General features: G+C 41.8%; 1 protein-coding gene across 4 annotated transcripts in view; it reads right to left on the bottom strand.

Annotated features, from left to right (window-relative positions):
* The window catches only part of ccdc85cb (coiled-coil domain containing 85C, b), a 42,345-nt gene extending 20,880 nt beyond the window's left edge, over positions 1-21,465 (bottom strand). For 2 of the 4 annotated variants that reach the window (XM_058613911.1, XM_058613912.1), the window contains exon 1: positions 20,018-21,465. In XM_058613911.1, the coding sequence (XP_058469894.1) occupies positions 20,018-20,729 (712 nt within the window). In that variant the 5' untranslated portion in view covers positions 20,730-21,465. The remainder of the gene's footprint in view (positions 1-20,017) is intronic. The other 2 variants (XM_058613913.1, XM_058613914.1) reach the window with 2 other exon arrangements.
* Between the last annotated feature and the right edge of the window lie 2,824 nt (positions 21,466-24,289).

Below are 24,289 nucleotides of genomic sequence, written 5' to 3'. Positions count from 1 at the left end.
GAAATCAATCAGACAATCTGGATGAAACGGAGAGAAGTAGACAGGGAATCGTTAATGAATTAATTCAAATTCCCACAAACGCCACAGCATGTTACACTTGTAAGTCATTTAAAGCAGAGGTCAGCTGGGACTCTTTAATATAACAACTGCTGCTAATGTCTATTGAGTGGAAATTGAAGACCTCTCTAAATCTCTCCCGTCTACATATTGATCAGTCTGTCAATATCCTTAGAGGGGGAGAGAAGGAAAGAGGGGGGGACAGAGGTTTATTTATAGTTAGTGCTGCAGACACTAACACACAGACGTGTGTCTTGCTGTTATCACACATCCTGTCCAACAAAGTGACGCTTCCCTCCTGTCTCCTCCGCTCATCGTCACCACCCTTGTAGGTTCAGTGGACGCCTCTTCATGCCTAAAGCAGTGCTGTGGCTGAAAATGTGTCTGAGAAGGTGTGATTGATTTATAAATAAAAATGCCCTTGATGTATATGTGAACCTAATGAGTTCATGGGGGGGGAGTGTGATTTGTCCAAATATGACAACCACCAATGACATCAGCTTGTTTGTTTTCTAAACATGATCGAGCCACTTTCAAGGCCTGTGCCCTATGACCTTAATCTTTTGATTAGGACTGAAGAATGGCAATCTGGCAGCCAGTTAGTTTTTATCTCATAAAATCAAAGCTGAGGGCCGGGGCCATGCCTTTGGTCCACACCCTTAATTATTGTCCCCGTGTGCATATGTTGGCTGGATTAAATGGCATTTGGAGATGGATGCTCTATTGTTTGCCGTGACATGTGTGCATGTGTTAATGTTCCAGATGACTTTTTCTGATCCGTCCGTCTCTCATCTCCGAGTCAAACACATGAACAGGGTCAGGACACGAACTGCAGTTCAATCATACTGGTGAGTGCATGAGTACTGATACTGTGACAACGCGCTGAACAGAAACCACCTGCTTTGACGAGAGTGAACAACACGTACTACTGCTATTCCAAGAAGAAGCTTATCACTACCTCGCACTCAGTGACACTCATGGCCCTTGACACTGAAGGTGAAAGGTCAGAACTCCTGACTGATTCAGGAATGGGTCACTGCATTCCTCTGTATCAGTCGACCAGATAGTGCCTATAGAAGAATATGGCAGAATTAACGTCTAAATGGTGCTTTCCCAATAAGCATGTACAAATGACACAATAATTAGTGATTACAAATGTTTAAATATTAAACATCTAGGTAAATGGGATTATTTATTTAGGAAATTTAGACATGTCCCATTAACACCATGTGACCAGAACATGGGTGAGGGCTGCGCGTCTGCCACGCTGAAGTGATCATGTGATGATATGTGGACCTATGATAACAGAAGAAAGAAAGCAAACAGACGAGTGTTTAATTTCAATATGAGACTTGTAGATGCTCAACGTTATATCAGTGTTGCTATCAGACATGGAAAAGAGCCTCTGAACGCCTGCATTTCAACAACACGATACCAGACAGTGCCCCGGGAAGGCTTTGCAGAAGAGGCTTAAGAGATGGCTGACTTTACCTCGCACAACCCACAGCTCACCGCAGTGTGTAAACAAACACCAGAGGGCATTGTGAGTAAGGAACTTCCTCCCGGGGCCCATGGCTCTCTTTAACCTCATTCCTCTTCCCGTTACCACGGTTTCACCACCGCAAAACCCAATGGCAAATACATTTGCATAAATCTACATACCTTCCCGTTGCTTTAAAGGCCTGTCAGACTGACTGCTGAGTTGGCAAAGGCTGTGCTTATGTAAGTAGAGTATAACAGCTAGTAGTTAGACGGTAAATACAGGGGACTATCTGTCGATAACTGCAACCTTTAAACCCCTTTAATAGCAGCGTCTGAAAGTTCCATCTGCTGTGTGGGTTCTGATGTAATCTGCACTCCTGTAAGTCTTTCAGCAATGTGGAAAAATATCGTTCCAATGACATCACCGATAGGTTTCCTTACTCTTTAGAATTCTACGAGTTACGGCCATGTCGCGTTTCATTCGAATGCAAATCAGTGCATCAGAGAAGGCAAGATGCAACTTGTGGCTGTGCTCTTTAATCCTGTTGACATAATCTATGTTGCTCCAGTACATTTGCTGCTATATTTGAAAACAAAGCATTACTTGTGCCAACGTGTAAGAAATCCCTCCAAAAAAACATGCTCTGCCGAGGAAGACTTATAAGAATAGCCCTCAAATGATAATGACTTGTGGAACTGCTGGAGGTTTTCAGCAGCACGAGGACAAAACTCTCATAAAACAACACGCAGAGACAAAACTGCCTCTATTCACTGGTGTCATCTGGAATATTACCAACGATTAACTAAACACTGATGGATACAAAGGGTCTTTGAAGGGCTATTAGCAAAGTAATTGCCACAACGAGGAAGATGTCTTACGTAAGAGCTGCCCGGATAAGACAGTTATCTAGTCATAACCGCCACTACAATTGGATTGATGTTCAAAATTGAGTTCCACAGCCTTTGACTTGACCCGACAGCAGCATTTTGAAAGGCGGTGAAACTAAGCAAAGGTGACAGTGCTTGTACTCTGCAGTCGTCACGAGAGGAGGCCATTAGAAACAGGAGCAGGAGAGCGAGACGTAGGGTCGGGACACAAGAGATACTGTGCAGACAGGACAGACCCGGCCATAATAACAAAGGGAATTCTATTACATCCCATTATGAATGGTTAGCACTGGCTCCATCCAAGTCTCCGCTGAAGAGGAACACTCAACTAGCCAGGAAATCTTTATCCACGCCGCTACATTTATCCCTTCTGTGTTTTTCTGACATTTCTTTCTTGTCTTTACTCAAAATGACTCCCTAGCGAGAAGTGAACAATGTGCCAAACTCACTGATACATCTGATACGTCCTCATCCTGTTCTGCAGGAGCTGAGCAGAATGAAACATTATTCAAACACAGGACAGTGTGCTTAAAAAAAATAAAAAAATAGGCACATCCTCAGAGAGATGAGCTATTTTTACCCTCCTAACATCAAATTGTCTTGTAAGAAGCAGCGGCAGCACAGTAATATTTTTAAACTACCACGTGTCTGCACACAATAACATCCCACCCCCCCATCCCGACCACTGAAAACAAGAGTCACTGATTAAGTCAAATGAGGAAAGCATCACTCGCAGGAAGAGTCAAGTGAGCACAAAATGCCAGCAACCTCTTTATTAAAGGAGCGCTGCACGAGCCCCAACAAGCAAGCATTAGGCTACACTGATGTTTAGGTTTGTCGTCGTTGTGCCTGCTGAGACGGGCTGCAGCGACGAACATGTTTTCTCCACATAATAACTCCAGATAACTCCTGTTTGATCGCAGCTCTCAAACATTCCCAAGGTGTCTGATCTTGTCTAATTGCCTTCACTTAAAATTGACCTGCAACACAACATTCAGTCCAAAACAGTCGGTTTGACTCCTCACTGCTCTGCATCAGCAGACGACATGATGAATTATACCTGTTGGATCATAACACAGCAAATACTTGGATTTAGTAACTTGGGAGAAAATAGATATGGGAACGTTAAAATACTGGAGAAGCTAGATCAGCAGTTCAGAGACATTTTGGCTTATGGCAAGTAAAAATGAAACTGCCAAGTTGTGACCCTACCTACTTGTGAAGTGAGCAAAAACTAAAAGGCAGACCTACTTTTTTCAAGGCAGCACTGAAATCATTCACAGGTGTATGAGTAGAAAAATGTATTTCGTATTTATAATAATATATAAATAATATAATAAATGAATACATAGAAATGGTCTGAAGTTTCAGTTGATAATTCTCTAATCAGGTTTACATCAAAGCACAAACTATGATACTTCATCCAAGGTAAATTAACTTAATTAAGTGCTTATAGTTTGGCTGTAACTGACCAACAACATTTCACTTAAATGTACTGAAATATTTATATGGATGGAGATAAGATAGTCCTTTATTTGGTTAGGGTTAGGTTGCTTTCTTGTACAATGACTTCAAAAACAGCATAATGTGAGCAAATAATACATACCATATCCAATGAGAATTGGGATGATACTAAAAGACTCTGGTTGTAGGTAAAATGGATGCACACACTCCCTGTTTCCTGGTAGTGTGTGGGTACACAATCAATAAAACACGCAGCAACTCAACCACCTCCAATCACAACACAGAGATAAATCAAACCGGTTAATATCTAGCGTTAATTGCAGTTAATGAATGTCTTCATTAAGTAGTGCTGCTGCACACATCCACCGCATTTCCAGCCCTAAGGCCAGAATGACATTTACCACTGCTGCTGCCGCCGCCGCCTGTGTTTTACAAGTTCACGTTTTAAAGCATTACATTGGATTGAATGGTGGACTGGATTATTGCATTCTATTTATGCTACAGTGCAGTGCACAGGGAGGGGTTTAAATGTCATTAGACACTTTACTGTGTTATATCACAATGGTCCCCATGTCATAACTGTCGCTGTAGCCCTGAAGTGCTCCATCCTTTTAATAGGCCAAAAGCCCACCTCTGACTTTGTAGCCATTAGGTTTATTAGTGTAGCTTGTACTGGGGCGAAACACACTCTCTCACTCATACACACACACACACACACACACACACACACCAAGGGGGGAATCATGGAACCAAATTCCATTAGCGGGTAAGACTAGAGGTTTATAGCCAGATGGTTAACCTTCCCTGAATCAATCCGACGAAGACTCCATCTTACACACATATATACGCACACATATATAAATACCTCATAAAACCTAATGGAAACTCATCAAGCAGTAATTTTATTATGCAGGACCTCAGTGACACCCCATCATCTGGTCGTCAAGTCACGCGTTCTCACTTTATGATGCATGGCTATCATTTACACAGCAGGGTGGTTACAGAGGCAGTTTGGTTTGAGACATCCTCTGACGGGGCAGAATAGAAAGTCGGCCTCATCAATCCAACAGCCACACTCTTAAAAGTAACTTCTGTGTGTGTGTGTGTGTGTGTGTGTGTGGTGATGGGTCCAAGACATGAAATGCACAACGGCGAAATGTGCTCCCGAACGATAAAATCTAACTGTTTTTGACTAGAAGATTATAACTGTGGTGTGTGAAGCTGATGTGTTGCCACTGGATTCCAAAGCCACCAAACTGTGGTGTGTGGTTGAACTAAATACCCAGGCTACCGAGTAATACAGGACAGGGAATCTTTAATGCGATGAATCCCTTGATATCCACCTAACTTTTTGAGTCATATCTTGAGGATGAATCTTAAACGAAAGCCTTTGTTGTAGAACACATTAAACAAACAGGACATGTTCTTTGGGGCCACAGGGTTGGTGTAGTGGTTAGCACTCTTGCCTTTGCAGCAAGAAGACCTGGGTCGTGACCCTCATGTGGAAGGATAAAGCGCTAGAAGATGGATGGACATGTTCAATGTTAAGCCTCAGAAGTGACTTTGACTCTTTGAACACATCCAGGTAACCTCTACATCAAACATGTCATGCAAGTCTTGGTGACAAAGAAAAACAGGTGTATATTTGTGTCAAACAAATATGTACGCAAGTAAATCTATATTAACTCAAAACATCACCACACCAACACTGAAAAGGAAAGGGGAAAAAAACAGTCAGACTATATTTATGTCAAGTGAATTGCAACCAGCTGCATCAACACGCAGTCTGCTGCAGATATGATGCAAGATACCTTAGGCCACAGACATTAAATGATGTGTGTTATGATTATAATCTAAAATCTATCAACACCGTGAATGAATATTTCCAAAATCTATTGCTTAATGCTGAAAACATTTTTAAAACAAAAAAATACACTCCTCCAGTCCTTATTTGCTGCGAGGCCGTTTGACTGTCTACAAAAAACGTTAGCCAGCTTTAGACTGCATCACCACCAGTACCTCAGTCAACCTTGCAGACACAGACGAAAAGACACGGGGGACATGTCAACAGCAAAAGCTAGACAAGCTCTACCCCGGACAGCACAGACGGGTCAGACACCGCTCGACCTCCATTGTCCGTGGCACAGCCAGCTGTCCCCTGAGCCAACGGCCAGGTGGTTCCTCTGACTCAGTGGATCTTAGTGACAGCGTTGAGGTCAAGTGAACATCACTGACATACACTGGAAGACGGCTGGATGATGAGGTTGTTGTGTATATTCCGTCTAAAATAGCTTTATGTGGATTTGGAAGGAGGCAAACACAGTTTCATGTGTGTCTCATTAGGCACAAAGCTGCTGTATACCCCAGCATCGTGGAGGTCTATATTCAGCTCTTTTGAGGATAAAACAATTATGTGCTGAGATTTAATTTTAATTGAGACAGGGTTTTTTTTTATTTTGAAAAGGGTTAGAGATCAGTTTTATGCATTTTTTTATCTATACATGGAGGGTTATCAAACCTCTAATCATCTTACTGTAAAAGCTGCAGATTAGCAGACAGGAACATATGCTAGCTCTATGGCCTCGAAAACGTTGTGTTGCTCTGTGTCAGTTTAAAAATTGTAATGAATCAAGTGTTTTCAGCGGGCCGTAACCTTTTCATTAGGCATTTTCCTGTTCTCCCCGCGTCTGTGGATTTCCTCCACATGCTCCATTTCTCCCCTACTTTCCAGAGACACGTAGGTTGACTGGTGACAGTAAATTGCCCACAGGTGTGACTGTGTTCACCTCTCGTCCAATAAGAGCAGGGAAACATTCCAGTTTCCCACAACTCTCCACAGGATGAAAGCGGGCATCGCTACAAAAGGTCGTATTATGCATTGTGCGTTGCATCTGTGTGGTGTCAGCATCGTGCCCCAAATGAAAAAGATGCAAGGCCGACTGTTTTAATTGCGCAACAGTGGCTCATTAAATCTTGAAATGCTACAGGCTAAAGGCTGATGTCAGCATATTTATCTGCTCGCAGCGTTTCCCATTAATAACAGAGACAGTGGCAGCAGGCCATGGTCTAATTTGTCTCACCAGTTTTGTAACGCACCAAAAAGATTTTTGCACCTAAGCTCATAATGTCATTAAAAGATCGCTAATGTAGGGGATTGCTTCGTTGCTTCACTGCACATAGATTCACTCAGCACCTTTTTACTACACGCTCTCTTTCACACAATATTAGCAACTCGCCTGTGTGTGACAGTCGGACTGGCGTCAGGAGCACCAGGACAAATCCCACCATCGTAAAACACCAGACACATCTACTTCAGCTTAAGATACCAGGATTTAAAAAGGTATATCGCTTTTCAGCAAAAAAAATAAATACACACATATATATATATATATATATACATATATATATATATATATATATATATATATATATATATATACACACACACACATATATATATATATACACACATATACACACACATATACATATATATATATACACATATATATATATATATATATATATATCAACGGGTATGTGATTTTTTTTTTTGTCCATATAATCCATATCAACTAACCCTAGGTTTACATTGATCACATGGATTAAGTTTGACATAGAGGAACAAAAAACATTGCCTCTGAGTAAAGTTTGTGCTTAGACCACAATTCAAAATGCATACCAAATCAGGGTGGGGAAAAAGGTTCAACCTTTTTTTTTTTTTAATGATGTTCTGTGACTAGGTTGATGAACAAAAACAGCTAAAAGTAGCAGTTGCCAATTTACAAGTATTGGAAGTTCTTTTTATGTTGTTTTTTATGTGTTTTCTGCTGCCAGTGTTTTGAGAAGCCATTTTTCAGCTTCTTCTGAAGCGTGTCACTTTAAGAGCTCACGTTGATGTTTTGAGGTGTTCATATTTATTATATTTCCTTATAGCACTCGCCCAATAAACAACTTTATTATCTACTTGGCCAGACTGCATTCATTCTACTACTAGCAGAGGCAGTTAAATGTAGCATTTAACTTAAAAACACATCCCCTTCAATTTAGATACATGTCAGACTGATGTGACGTGCATTGATTTGGATTTTTGTGGGTTATTGTCTGAAGAAATGCAATGTATCAAAAAGCGAGAGCATACATTGCAAGTTCCTAAAGGGAATGGCACAAATATACTGTTACAACTGTAGACTGCGCACACTGCTTGAATTACACTTATGAATATATAATCTACTACATAGCACCAACCTGTGTAAATAATTGTAAAAGCAATGGCCTGTCTCTCCCCTTCTTCAACTCGTGGAACATGAACTCTAAATCAACCCTCCTCTCACATTTTTCTTTCCGCCCGTAAAATCCCGGGAGGAAACAACAGCAAATGTTCACAGACGCCGCCGTCTGATTTATGTAACCAATTCGCTGTTTTTATCATGACATTGTGACAGTATGCTGTGCTCGCTTTACCTTACATCCAAGTTCCTGTCAGCGTGCTCTTCTTATTGACATCCCCAGGAATTTAAAGGCTCTGCAAGGTCCCACCCAAGAGCTATTACCATCTGCAGCGTTGCAATAAAAAAACTATTTCACAGTCAATATCTCGGATACAAACACATAACTCTTCACGTATTTGCGCAAAACCATAAATAAGTGAACTTCAGACCCCCACTGACATGCTTCATGGTAGCAAAACATTTAGCAGTGGGAAATACTCCAAACTGGATCAGTTGTGAAACACTCGGAGCCAAGTCCCTGACTAGAATGAAGAACGGATACATGTAGATTTGAGGAATCAGGCAAATAGGACGCGGTAAATTGACCACAGGTGTAAGTGTGAGTGCCTCACTGCCTTTCACCCTACGTCAGCTGGGACTGGCACCAGCGCCCATCAAAAGACAGAAGGAAGCAGCAGCTTTCAGATGTGACCATTTTACAGCTGTCCTTGTCTTGTTTTTCCACTCTTTTCCACTCTCAATTTATTGTCTTCCACCCTCACCTGCTCCTCCTTTACCTTATCCATGTCTCTCTGTCTCATCGCCACAGAGTTCACCCTGCTTTACTGTTTTTCTCTCCATTTCCTTTCTACACGACTCTGGCCCAAAGCCTCTCAAACCCCCAACTCTCAACCATTTTTTCCTAATTCTACGTCTCCCTCTTCCATTTTTTTTAAAACTCGCCTCATTTCTCTCAGATTCCCTTTCCCCAAAACCCTCATTAGACATTGATGTGGGCTCCCCCCAAAAAAACCCTGCTCCGTCAGTCTTTCCACACAGTTGGTGAACGATACTGCCATGGCAGTGGTAAATACAACATAAACACAATGGGAATCAATTGCTTGTCTCTGCTTTTATTCGGCTTGGCAGGCTTTTTCTCCTCCAGCGTTTTCCAAACAGTCAATTATTAACTTCAGCATGGAAACTGCTTATGTTATACCTTTCATCTTGTTCCATCCTGTATAAATACAGCACCATATGTAGCCTGGATCTGGACAAATACTAACTGGTAGCGCATGACACAACCTTCCTTCCTCTCCCTTTTCATCCTTTTTTTTTTTTTATTTCATGGCTATTGCTCTTGTTTGCTGAGCGTGTGCTGATTATAAGGAGACCCTAAAGGTATGCAGTACACATTCCTCATTGAGGGAGTAGATGTAAATTCACTCGTGGCAACAAAAACAATGGATGTACATGCATTCCTGTGCAACAAGATGAAGCCTGCTTTAAAGGTTTTCCAACCAAAAACAATTAAAGCAGTCAAGAGGAAATAGACTCAAGTGCGGAGAGAGATTTACAGTGGAATGATGGCACAGAGCTTAAAAAAAAAAAAAAAAAAAGGTGCCACGCAGTAGAGAGTGCATGGTAAAGCACACCCCATAATATCGGACAAAAAGGGCATAGTATCCTAGCAACAAGCAGAAGGGAGAAGCTGTTTTGCTCTGCAGTGTCCTCTGTTGCTCCTGGATCTTCATCCTTGCATCTTTCTTTCAGGGGTTTTCCTCAACATTATTTCTGAAGATTCACTTTAATCCGTCACCCAATACTTCTTCCTGTTAGGACGCCCTGCTGGACCCTTTTAGGGGCACTTTCATAAAGTGTGCGATGTTCAGTGTTATGTACATCTTCTGAAGGGTTAGAGAGCGTTCCTCTGTTGACATGGCGCATATTATACTGTATTCAGGGCTACGTGCCATGAGTGGTGGGCAGACAAATCCTTCTGACAAAGAAGCCCTGCCCTCAAAACCCTATGCCGTGCTCCTGAGAGCCATGATGGAACTGAAACATCAATGATTTCATTCTTTTACATCTTTTGTTGACTGAGTGGAAAGCGAGCGAGACACAGAAGATATGTAGGCGATAACACACTGTGAAACATCTCCTGAAATCCCCCTTGGCTGGTTTTTCTACATCTACTGAAGTGAGACCACAAATCATCCACAGTGGGTTCATAGAGTTCACTCATGGGACTAACCTCAATCAGGCATCATTAGAAATGTCACGGCTTCTGAATCATGCACATCAACGTCAAATCGCAGAAGTGCATTATATGATGTTCTCAGCTTTTCACTTCCACGTGTCTGCAGAGATCTGAGATGAGACCTCGAGTACCGGTGTCTACAAGAGAACTTATAACCACCAGAATGTACGGACACTAAACTCTCCCCAAAAACAGCAGCGGAGAAGCAACACAATTTGACATCAGAACTAAAAAAGCCCACATGTTGGGAGGAAGAGCAGAGAAACAGGATGGCTATAATTGGCTGTCAGATGTGTCATCTCCTCGCAGCGTGCAAGTGAGAAATATGCTGCGTGATGCCCTTTTGAACATGAATAACTCACTCTATTTGCCACACCAAATGTATAAGAAGCTGTTAGGTCCATTCAGGCAGAAACTGAACGTAACAGAAACAAGTGAAGCTACCATTTCTTCCTTTAACCTCCAGCTGAACACTCTAAACCTAACACTCAAGCAGCCTATGTGTAATCTGACATTATCTGCTGAACCCAGAGCTAACGCCGGTGGAGTTAAAGAGGATCGGTAGAAGACCCAGGAACATCTCCGGTGTTTTAGATAATCATGTGGACATTCATGAGGAACATTAATGCCACCACAAATATTCTCCAATACCATGAATATCAAATAAATGCAAAAAGATGAACAGATAAAAAAGGTATTTGTACTTGTGCTCTCTCTCCCCCTCATCTATTATTAGGGCCGCCAGTCAACGACTTAATCGGACAAATTCCTCTTTCCCGGGAGCCTGCATTTTCATGTGATTATCAGCTTCCACCTAAGCGCTTTACGATTGTCACCGTCGCACCACTGGAACCGAGCGCACTGCCCTTGTTAGAGTTCAAATAAATAATGACTTTGATCAGGCTTTATAATCTGAGATATAAAGTCTAGTTAAGAGCAATAGTCTAAATACATTTTTGACTGAATTTCAACAGCTGTTGTATTTTGTCATGAGAAGCATAACTTGGACTCAAAAGGGGACAGATGAAACATTTTTGTTTAATATTACATGTGGAAGAAATGTTGATGATTATTCAATATTATTCATAGCACTGCGAGACGGAAACTGACCTCTGAACTTTACCATGTGACTCAAATTCTTTCCATCTGTGATATGTATATAAAAAAAAGAACATAGCAGAATTACATCCAGAATTATGTCTGTTAAAAGGTTTGACTGCACAGCCATCAATGTAATTTGTAATACAGTGGCCAAGGACACTTCAGCCCCTGGAAAAAGTGAGGATGAGGGCAGATTAGACACCTCTTTTAAGCCCATTTCCTATCACAATAAAACTAAAATAAAACAGCCAGACAGTGAGAGGCTGTTTTCTAAAAGTTTCAGAGGGCAAACCATCCTTGTAAACAAAATGCTACACTGACAGATGGCCACAGTGCCATTCATGTCGGGCATTAATAGAAAAGAAGGAGGGATACAACTCTGCAACCTTCTTTACTGCAGCAGAAGCAGCAGCAGACTTAGACTTATAACTTATATGTTCTCCAAATCAATTGTTGACACAATTAGCAAACCAAGAAATCACACTGATCCCACATACGGTACACTATCTCTTCAAACAATTGTTTAACTACTGCTTCTTTACAGACTCAAAAAAGACCAGGAATAATGAGTAATGTCTGTCTCAGGCCCATCCCTAAATTACACCATTTTCAGCAGTTAAAATCTGCCTGCAAGAGGAAACTGAGCATCTAGAATTGCACAGCTGTTACCTGAAACCCTACCAAAAAAAAAATCCTCCTGCAGATGGAGCAACAGCATTGACACTGTACAATTCATTCCAGATGCTCGAGTTGACCGAATATGCTTCACATTATCTCATTCCTCTTGAAGCGCCGCGGACAGAGTTATAATTGTTGAAGGCATTCCAGTTACACAAAGCTATAACTATGACTGTGATGTTATCTAAGCACCACCTTTTTTTTCCAATAGCAGCAGAACTGGATTTCTAGTTAGCTAAGGCACAAACTAGGAATGAGGTGATTATGTCTTTAAACCTTTAAACTAAATGAGCCATTCCATGTGGGACCAACCAAAAGTGGCACCACATTTTAGGCGACAAGGTGTTACAGAATCAACCAGTAAATATTGTGACATCATTATTTAAATGCTGGATAGGTGAACACGTCTGCTGACTCCAGCGTCACAGTAACCCAGGGGCAGAAAGCTGACAGGCCAGAAAATCCAGATGAACACCTTGTTCCTCCCAGGCCTCGAAAGGAGCTGATGAAGAGGTGTTCTGCATAGAAGTTGCTGACTTTTGGCAACCTGGGACCATTCCACCGTCGAAGGTCACAGAGTATGTCGCATAGACAAAACTGAACTGCTGATGGTGACTTTATGGAGCAGTCCCAGATGGGTATTTGTCACTGCATCCAGTTACTTGTATGAATTCCCTGCCGTGCCTGTCTTTTGCATTTTAATCATCTGTTTAGAGCTTGTCCCAACTGATATGACACAGATCAATAAAAGCTTTTTTTTGCTTGGTGAATTGCTCCCCTATAAAATTAACCTTCGCCCGTCAAGGACAAGCTGACAATGTAAGAGAGAACAAGCAAAGAGCAAGCCTTTGTAAAAACCTCATTCACAGTAGCCAAGCAACTCTGCAGACGGCATTCTATAAAGTCTCACTTATAATCAGCCAAAACTGATACTTGGTTAGGAAATAGGTCCAATTTCAATATGTAATGAATCACTTTTGAGTGGGATTATACATCTACCTGTTCATCCATCTGGTCAATTTATTTTACAACCAAGTCAACATGTGCAATTAATTCTCAAAGTAATTCTTCCGAGTCTAAGCAACTGTAATCTCATCGTCCCATCTCTCGTCTAATCTGTTAATCTGTGCCAGAAGACACAACATCAGCAAAATGACAAGATTTGCACTTGTAATAATCAATATTTTACACAACTGCTGGAATATTCAGTCCCCCTCAGCGGTATAAAGAAGTATAAGTGTTACAACTTTCCTCTTTCGGTTCACTCTCAACACTAACAATAAAGTAACAACTGAAAGTAAAACTGGTAACTGATTCATTATGAGTGTAATGAGTGTGCAACTTTAACCACACCCTGTTAATTTTGTATGTGTGAGTTGTTTTAAAGCAGCAGACACACACACAGACACAGAGGTATATAAAACATGTGCACACACACACACACACAGAGCACTGACCTTGCTTTGACTGGCATTATTCTGCACGGGTCAACCAGCACAGAGAGGCCAACAATGCCGAAAAAACCTATCCCCATCCCCCTGTCCTTCACTTGCCTCCGCTTCAGTGACCCAGAGGCTAAACATGGGTGCCGTCCACCATTGCCCCACTGATCATTGCTGTTGCCTAGGCAACTGAGCAACCCAGCCCCTTCCAGCCCGCTGCCCAATAAACACAAAAGAAGGACATCCAAAGACATCAGTAAAGTTGTAGAGAGAGAGAGAGAGAGAGAGACATAGGGAGTCAGAAGTGTCTAAATATTGGTAGGGTTGCTGTTTTTGGCATCAGCAGACAGCTGCACTCTCATACAATCCAACAGTTATGACCACGCAAACATAACAGCATGTGGAACTTGGTGAAAAATACTTTTTTTGGTGAAACGGCACCACGTTAGTTCTAATACCAGGTCCGTATCCATGTGTGCAAGGCTCATGCTGACTTAATAACCTCATTCTGTCGGCTGAGTGCTGCGTTGGTGGGAATGAACAGGCAGTGACAAACAGCTTCATAGGAATTGAAAGAGAATCAGATGCAGATGGAAGGTGAGTGGAAGACGGGAGAGGCGGAGTCTGTGTGGTAACCGAAGACGCGGAGGAAGTAAAAGTTCAAAAAGTGACTAGGACACGCACGCTTTCCTATTGTTTTCCATCCTCTCGTTCCTGCTGTGTCACTAAGGAGAGAGACCTACTTCCTCTTTTGTAAATCCAGGAATGTGGGACGTCCTGACAGGCCAGCTTTTCATTCACAGTACACAGCAAAGAGGTTCCCTCTTGGCTCTTTCTCTCAGACATTACTGTGTGCATGTGTGTGTGTGTGTGTGTGTTTCTAGTCCATTATCTAAGTTATCAGCTGACCTGGCCTCATTCAGACAAGAGTGCTGAGAAACACAAGATAAACAAACAGTGCACTCAACGCGTACCAGTAACTCTCACTATTCACTCAGTCGTTTACGTTTCCATACACAGTTAGATTCACCATTAAATGGGACTACTGTCCTTGTCCCAGTATTCAACCACTCACGGGGATACATTTATTAAAGAAGTGTGTCCGACTGAAAGTATACACGCAGTAGTAAAGTGACGACTAACCTCAATGTGTGGGTGTGTTAGTCCGACTTCTATTCAGTGTGATTTCATTAACAGGTCATTTTAAAGCCTGGTTTCAGACTAACACAATAATTCTAACGTCACGCAAATGCAAATTGTTTTGAGACCTCCAATTTCAGTTTAGTCAAAGTTGTGTACATCTATGCACGTCCACATTTTGCTGAAGATGTTTCACCACCCAAGAGGCCTTTTCAGAGCAGTTGTTTTTTCTTTTCATTTTTTTTTTTTTTTTCCTCTCTAAACCACCATGGAATTATTGCCATTTATAAGGAATATAAATGTAACCAGGGGTTGGGAGAAGCCAAGTCTTCATCTTAGAACACAGCAACATGAATCAAAGTGTGGACAAACAGGATATTCATGACAAAAACATCCTATTTCTGCTGAAACGCCCATTTCTCGTTTTTTTGGTTGCCTCTCAGACATGCCACACAATGACTTGAAACCACAGCCAAGAGGAAAACACCATTGTGTTGTTGATCCACTGGTTTCCTGTGATACAAGAAAGCAGCCCATGTAGTTAAGTGCCAAGGCTGACACAAACTCGCAGGCTGTGATTTATTGATTGATGTTTATTCAAGGAGACACTCCACGCTCGACTCATTATTTGAAGAAATATAAGCATGGATAAATATTCTTGTAAGGATGAAAAACAAAGTAAACAAGTGCTTTGATTGTTTCACGTAAAATGTGACCCCAGTCGGTCTTTTCATTTAAACCTGCGCTCTACAGAGAAAATGACGATCTTCATCTAGAAACGCACCTTGCAGGAAGAAGCACTGAGTCATTTGTAATTTGCATGACACACACAACACACACACACACACACACACACGTGGCCAACTGGGAGGGCTGGTTCTACAGTTTCAAGTTTTAGGTCATGTCACTCCCCAAGGGTAAAAGAAAAGGAAACTAAGATGAGTGAGTTAGAGAGAGAATAGCCTGGAAATAAGAGAGAGGAGTGAGTTCACACTCCGGTGTAGCACCTCATGTACTGCACACATACACACAGGTGCAAAAGTCTGTGGTTTTAAGGTACAATTAAACAAGATTTAAGTGACTTCATTAAGCCTAATTTAAAGCCACGTGGGTAGATTTGAACAGTGACTCAGACCAAACACGAAAAAAAACATGTCATGTCAGGAATAGCACAATGTACTCGAGAAGAAGCATAAGAGGCCTCTATTAATGTGAAACAAGTCTTGGTCTCCAGTGAATCACTAAACCTCTTGAACTGGTTTGTAAGAGCCAAAGGCGTCTGAACAGACTTTTGCCCTCTTCCATTTGCAGACATTTTTGGATCTACTGTAAATGCTTTGTGACACGTTGGTATCTGAGAACAGCCTGTAAACTTTGGATGGTAATGATTGGTAATAGAACATGATAAACAACAACATGTTCAAATCAGTTAGTAGCTTTCATCTCAATCATCACAATAAATCTCCAATAATGAATGAATATCCTGAGGAGTGAACGAAACCAAGGCAGAAAATGCCAAACACGTGCTAAACAGAGAAACATCTCTGTAAAACATTCAAAGCAATTAGCCTAACATCTTAAAATGTGTTTGCATACTTTATACTGAACTTTTTAATTACATAGATTGCAACAAAAGGAAAATGATAATAGTTATTGTTTTATCGCCCAGGTAGCGCAGTTCACCATCTGCTCCTTCCATTCTACATAATCTTAGCCCTCCGTTTTCTCGGAGTTTACCACTGTTATAGTTTAGCATTTAATTTGCATTGCCAGCTTCTCAATAATGAAGGTCCACCCGTCTCCAGCTGTCAACAGCAGCTGTGCCGAACTCACCACCTCACTGGCCTTTGAAAAACAAACACACACGTACTGTAGCACACAATACGAAGTAGGTAAAGGATTAAACCACTGCATACATTTGCTAAAACTAGCCTCAGATGTCCCATCACAACTTGACTAACCACTTACTTCCTCTCACCTTTGTCTCACATACTTGAAACAAGTCATGTGGCACTTAAAAGTTTCATTACATTAAAAGCAGCTTTACAATATTGAAAGAATAGTGAAGTCATAAATGGTTTACACACAGACAACATTCTAAAGCACAGGAGGACTTTATGGCAGATTAACCCTCACTACTCACTGAGAGCAGATGAGGTGTCTAATGCAACAGGTTTCCAAAGTGGCACAATAGTAATATGTTGACGTCAGTGCACGTCTTTCTCTCCTCCCTCATCTGAGAGACTTCACTCTTTGTAGTTTATAGAAACATTGTTCCCCTAAAGTCATTTGGCAGCTAAAAGGCCACGGGAATGTGTGAGGGTCTGTTTAAGGTCAACAAGTATTATTGCGGAGAGGTTCCTTATCAGTTCATCTGGACAATGTCAAAGCACCACTTTGGTGTCTGGCTTGGCCACTTTGTCTTAATCACATGAGGCTTTACTCCGTCTGTGCAGCCAGTATAAGGGAGCCTAATGCTAGCTCTCTGTGACAGCATCGTATTACACACAGCCTTTGACTGGAATTGGGTTCCAGACCACCAAAAGTGAGCGCAGACGTTGAGAAGTCGGCGAATTAAAGTCACTGTTTAAGGCTATGAAACACAATAAGGCTCAATACAGCCCCTGCTGCTCTGTCTTTTTATTTCTCCCGAACAGAATCCCATGCTCCCCTTACACATTACAGCACACACCCAGTCCACGTAAACATGCATGCACACATAGCTATGCCCAAGGGAGGAGGAGGAGTGGGGGGGCGTGGGGGTTGCCAGCAATGTCAACGCACGAGAAATTCAATTAAGCAGACAGCAGGATGCCTTCGAAACCCAGCCTCCTTTGTGCTGAATATGCCCTCGAACGGTCCCCAACACTGCACCCCCAAGCTTCCCAGCCAACCCCTTACAGCCATTCAGCCACTCCCCCACCACCACCAAACCCCATTGAGGGTCCTTTGCTAGGCTTTCTTTCATCCATTCCTCTCACAGTGCCCCAGTTGCCTCTAAAGAAATGGAAATCTTCCAGAGATGCACTAGCCAAGAAGATTAAAATCATAAAATGACGGTATGAAACATAAGCCTGCAGCTCAGTCAAGTTGGTTTTACACCATGGACACCAAACTCATTTCATCCTCCTCCACTCTTCCCGTCTGTGTGTCTGGCGCCCACACAGATGCTGTTCATTTAACACTCGAGTGTCAGTCCTCAAGCTTGTCTCCTAAATGCCCAAGGGAGCCACTGGCATTTGGACAGCATTAAATAAAGCCACTCAGTAGAAGACCTCACACCGCGACCAGATCTGACCTCGCAACATGGTCTCTTCACTCAGGTTTCAAGCAGCTATGAGAGTAACTCAGAGCTGGAGAAGACCACTTTCTCACAGCTCAGGCCAGTAGAGGTTAGCGTCAACCTGCAGGCGATTACAGTTTACATCCGAGGTTTGCAGAGTTATTCAGCGATAGCAGTGATGAAACACTTGTTTGATCGAACGGCCTCTGGGTACAGTCATCCGACTTGAGTAACAGTAGATTGGGATCATGTAGCGCGGCTTTGTTGTCGTTTTAAAAATCGACTGACATCTCAGTTTATTTCTCTCCGCGCGGAGCTGTTTGCAATTATATCAAAGCCAGGAGGATCTGTGATGCTCAGCTTTATTGAAGACCAGATAACATCAATTCCATTACCAATGCAGTGGTTCGTACGATGAAATAAGAAACCTCCCATGTGAAGCGGGCCAACATGTTCTTGTGTATCTGTATATCCCTGTTGGTGATGAGCACACTGAGCCAGAGCCTCAGGGGCACACAATGTCAAACACGCATCCAGCAAAGCAGCGGCTAAGATTGGTGCTGCAGACACAACACTGATGTTACATAATTATAGTGGCAAAAATGAGTGTGTTAGCAGAAGTTGTTTGTGTGTTTTCCAGGTTAAGAGCTATCTCAGCTTTCCCTTGCACGCATACATACATTTATATTGTTTATCTTCCGTTCTGTTTTGACTATGTGCAATTCCAGTAAAGCCCAACGGACAACATGTGACCCGTCATCTGATTTGGAGCTGTTTGCGCTGAGCTCTAATATGGCGATGCCGCCCTGTCTATGTACACATTAAAGCATTCCCTTCGCCAAAAAGATCATAGCGAGTGATCAGCCCATGTGCTCGCTAAACGAGGCTTAGTGTCCTCTTGTTAAATGCCATTTTCATCCCAGCTTGCAGCTTTCAGGCGTGTATTTAGGTTTTTGAAAGTGGGACATTGATTTCCAGTCCCATGGAACACATTTCTGGGCCCTAGGCAAAAACACAAGTGCTCTTCAGCGACAAAAGACTACAATTATAATCCTCAAACAACCCGCAAAACATGTTTTTGCTCGAGCCACCATCCAAAGTCTGTTCAGATAAGTCCGCTTCCGTGAGGACCCTGTGTGCAGTGACCTAAATCAGTGCAGATTCAAATGACAATGTTGCGTGTAGACTGAAAAGGCCACTTAAGGATGCTGTCTGACCACTCTGTGCGTGTGTGTGTGTGTCTGTGTGAGATAATCACCCCAATCAAGACTGTAAAGTGTGATTACGCCAAGACCCCCCCCCCCCCTGTTAATCCTTAGCACCAATTTTGATCAGCATATGTTGTCTCTGCAATCACATGGTGACTGTGAAACACATTCTCACTGTATTATGTACATGTGAGTGATGAAACCAGGAAGAGGAATACAGGTGTAATAGGCTCCTGTGGTCACAAAACAGATTCCTTTACTTTTAATGTAGACATATTAACAGTATACTTCAGTTTGCATCACAAGAAGAGAAAGAGCTCACTGGTTCTGGAATGCTTTGTGGATCTGTGTCAACTTGAAATCATCCATTTGAGTCTGAGATTGACTTAAAGTGTGTGGCTATTGTGAAACTTGTGTGAAGGTCTCAGTCTTGCCTCGTAATCAAGACCAGCTGAGACAGCAGATTCATTTTTGGACAAATCATTACTGTGACTTGATGCCACCACTAACTTAAAGCAGTTTGGATGTTTTGTCGTTTGATAAAGGAGACCAATTGTGATCTCATTAAGCAAAAAAGTGTGACTTGATCCCAGTCCCTTATAGTTTTGGTCTTTTTATACCATGGTCTTGGTCATAATTTGGTCTTGGTTGCTTAAAGTCTTGGTCTTAGTACACTTTAGGCTTTGTTATTGGTCTTGGTTAGTGAGGTCTAGGTGAAACTCGTATCAGACCTTCATCTTGTGAAGCCAGACAAAGTGTACCTGTGTTGTTTGTTGACAGGAGGATGTTGTACATGTACTCACCATTAAGTCCATTGGGGATGCTTCTGTGATGGGGTGCTGACAGGTCATCCATGGACCTCCTTATGGTGGGGCCCAGCTTACTGTTCTCTGAAGGCTTGTGTATGTGGTTGTGATTGTGGTGATCAGGGCTGCCAGCACTACCTGTGCTGGAGGTGCTACTCCCGTCCCCAACATCCCTGACCGTCCCGGTGCCCCCGTTCAGATTGGTCAAACTGGACTGGCTGTCTATGGAGCTCCTGGACCCTGCACCGTTCCTCTCCTCGTCCAGCATGAGGATGATCTCCTTCAGCTCAGAGTTCTCCCTTAACACAGTCTCCTGGTTGGCCTCAAGCTCTTTCAGCTTCATCATATAGGTGCCCACCTCCTTCCACATGGAAGTGGCAGTGTAGCGGCCGAAGCGCTGCCACTCTCGGGACAGCTTCTTGCCCTTCTGCCGGTCATCGTCCAGGAAACAGCAGAGCTCCCGAAGCTCGTGGTTGTCGTCCTGCAGCTTCTGGTTGACCTCCTTCAGGTTCCGGATCTCGTGCAGGTGCAACTGCAGCCTCCTGTTGATGTCTTTCATCATGTTCCCATGCTCGATCATTAAGTTCATTTTCTCACTGTCGACCTTCCTCAGCCTCCGGAGCAGCTCCTCTTTCCCGCACCGCAGCAGCTCCTCGTCCGTCAGCTGGCTCAGGTCATCCGTCGCTCCCTCGGACAGGTTTTTAGCCATGTTCTGTCTTTTGACTTCGAGTCTCAGTTCGTTAAAAAATAAAAAAGGGCGACTTGAAAGTTACCGATCACAACTCATTTAACCGACCCTCAGTTGCGAAATTGAATAAAAGAAAGAACACATTATCCAAAAAGTATAGTTTTTACCCTCCGTTTCAACAGGCCGATGATAAGAATGTTATTGTGATGCTACAACAACACGAGTGACTGAATGTCCGCGTGAATCTTTTATTTTTGTACCTCTGAAACTACAACTCGTGTTCACACGCCGTCAAAAGCTAAAACACATGGTTATTAATGAAATACCAGTGATTTGCAATCAGGTCCAATCAGGTCAGTGAACGCACCGCGGTCCATGGCTGTGTCCATTCAGCGGGTGGATAAACGCACTAAAACTAGAGGTTTTGATATTAATGTTACGCGAAAATGGCGAACTAAAGAGAAAACACTTTAGCAAACCAACCTTTCTTTTCCTATTCTGTTTCTTAGTTTTCCCGAGCGCGTGTCTCAGTCACCGGCGGTGCTCGGCTGAGTCTCGTCACCGAGCTGCTGTGTTTACACACGGACTCACTCAGGGTTTCCTCTCGGTCTGGCAGCTCGGAATTAGCAAAGGATGTCCCCCACCCTTCTCGTCGTCCTCTCCCACCTCCTCCTACTCCTCGTTGACCAAACACTCACTGTTTGAAATCAGTCCAGAGGATTTGTGAGGAGACAGCCAATCACGACGGAGGAGAGGGGAGAGCAGCAGGTAGAGGAGCAGAGGAGGAGAAGCTTCACAGGACTCAGGCTCGGCCCTCTTAAAGCAACAGCCAGAGCAGCGTTCACACACAAGGGAAGAAAAAACACACTTATTTATCATTATTTAATATACTACAGTCTATAAGAAGGAATAAAAGCACCAAATAAACAAACACAAATGAGCAAGCAGTGAAAATGTTTGCTTTTATTCAGTAGTTTATTTCATCATGACATTTAAGGAGATAATAAGAAACGTAAAATGTTTCTTTTTAATGTAAGTTTTTATTAGATGTAACTTTTATTTCATTTTTTATTTATCCAGGAGATGTCCTGGTCATCCATTGGTTTATTGTATTGTGACCTTTATTTGTTAGTACTGTAATTTAATGATACAATAAAAAATGTCTGTCAATGTAAGATAAATGTTTTCTATTATGTCTCACCCTGCCATGCATGCTGTTAGACTCTATACAACATTATTTTTTGTATGTTTGACCTAAAATATGACTATATTATGTTAAAATAAAGATAATAATGTAAGGTGTCATGACTTTTTCTCATTTTTTAAATTGATATTCTGCCAACTTGAGAGGAATGTCAGTGGTTAATTGTATTGTAGATAATTAATAGATATCAAATTATACATTGCTGTGCAAGAAATGTCATTTCTGTGCAAATCAAATCTCACCCCTACTTAAAAAAATGAGCACAATGCAACAAGTTCATGCTTCACGTTTCCACTAATCTATTAACAAACATCAAACAACAATCTCCTTCAATTCAAACAGAGGAAACTTTTCAATTTTAATTCTCCAAATTATGAACTAACAGGTGCTTTTCAGCTTTCTTTGCTGTGTCACAGCGCCCTCTTGTGTAGTAGGGAGGTAAAAACCCAAACCCAGAGTTAGCACAACGCACTGTGCAAGTAGATAGAATTGCACAAGTTTCTTCTATGATTTCATTTTATTTCTTAGGAAAACAAGCCAAATTCAGTGTTGAAGAAAGAGAAATTACATCTCAGCACATGAGGAATTACTGTCATCATCTGTTTTTCCCCATATCCACTTTTCAGTTACGTGAATAAGAATTCTATTTCATATATACAATTATTTTAAAGATTCCAACAAAACAGTTGAAAATTCTCACAATAAAATGATAATACAAAACACAACACACATGCTAACTAGTAGTATTAGTGGTACAAGATAAAATAAACAAACAAGACAATAATTCCCATGATCCCCATGGACCTCAAATCCAGGGGGATTGAGCATTTTATCACATACCTTGACAAAATGAATAGAACTGACCGTTCAACTTCAACTTCAACTGTCTGATTAACTTCCTGTCATCCTACAACTCCAGCGAATGCTCAGACATTCCCAATAAAAGCTTGAAAAATACTAGTAGCATTTCAAAATACGCTTAAGTAAATCCAGTCTGTTTCATTTTACTCAACAGATTTAACACCATACAAACACTTAAATGTCTTGAAGATGCATCCCCTTTACATGCCTGAAACAAAATTGGTTCAGACATGTCCTAATAATGACTCATTCTGGAATTCAACCCACACAAATATAAACATGATGTTTTGACTGAATGAAAGGAGTGCCTCGTGCTTAAAGCCTCACTTATGTTCCAGAGTAAAGAGAGGACGTGAGCTACAGCACACTAGTGCAGGAATGGATGCACACGGCTCCAATGATGCCTATATGGCAGAAAGGTTAGTGGTTAGTAGTTGGTATATGTACACCACAGTGGTTAGCACTGTTGCTTCAAAACAAGAGGGGAAAAGATCTTTACGTCCACATGCAAAACATGTAAACTGCAAATATAATCTATAGATGCACTAAAACATTGCAATACTTTATGATGTGATACTGTACAATATCTTATTTTCACTATCAAAGCTTTTCTTAAAACAGACTATTTTCAGGTCAAAAGGTCATCTCACCTTCCTCATAGTACTCCTATAATCACTCCTGTATCAGAATATGTACCAGTACACAGCACTAGTAAACTATACTAACATGTCACTTACCAAAGGAAACACATAACTTCCATTGTGAGTCACATTATCTCACCTACTGTGATTGACTGTCAAACGAGAGGAACAGAAAATCAAAGTTATTAATAAAAGAAGATGATGGGCACTGATTATTGTGTCATCTTTAAAACCAAATACCTTAAATGTTCTAGGACACGACTTTGGCACATCCTGGAAACAGGGCTTTTGTTTTGAACGTCCGCACACACACACACATAAAATGCTAAACAGACCTGTTGGCTGGGTTCCTCGAAGCTCAGTTGCTCCCCAACAAGTTGCTGTTTGTAAACGTCTACTAATCGTGATGCAGATCTTGTTTTACAACAGCATTCTGAGCTGCACATTACCTCAACTAAAAATCCCTCCAACCACACAGCTTGTTTCATTTTCATTTCCTACCACAGTGCCTGAAAGAAAACACAAGCACCTTTCAAATATTTCAAATACGGACTTAACCACAAAACATACTTGATTTAATGTGTCCTAGAATGACGCACAGTCAGGTCCATGTGTGAAAGACACTTGTTTACCCTTTTTCAAACCTCTACACGGTGATTGATGAGTATTTAGAGGTTTATTTGTTGATCGTCACACACAACTGAAAGGTGCACTTTCACACCAACTAGACAAACTTGAGTTAAAAAACATCAGAAAACAAATGATGGAAGAGTCTGACTGAGAGTCAGTTAATGAGAGAGTTAAAAAAGAAAAACATATACTTCAGAGAAACAGACTCACGTCCTGAGTGGTTTAGCGGATTCCTCTTGAGATGC

Source organism: Solea solea, chromosome 17 (genome assembly GCF_958295425.1).
Source record: "Solea solea chromosome 17, fSolSol10.1, whole genome shotgun sequence".
Lineage (NCBI taxonomy): Eukaryota > Metazoa > Chordata > Actinopteri > Pleuronectiformes > Soleidae > Solea > Solea solea.
This window is presented reverse-complemented; position numbering and strand designations above follow the sequence as displayed.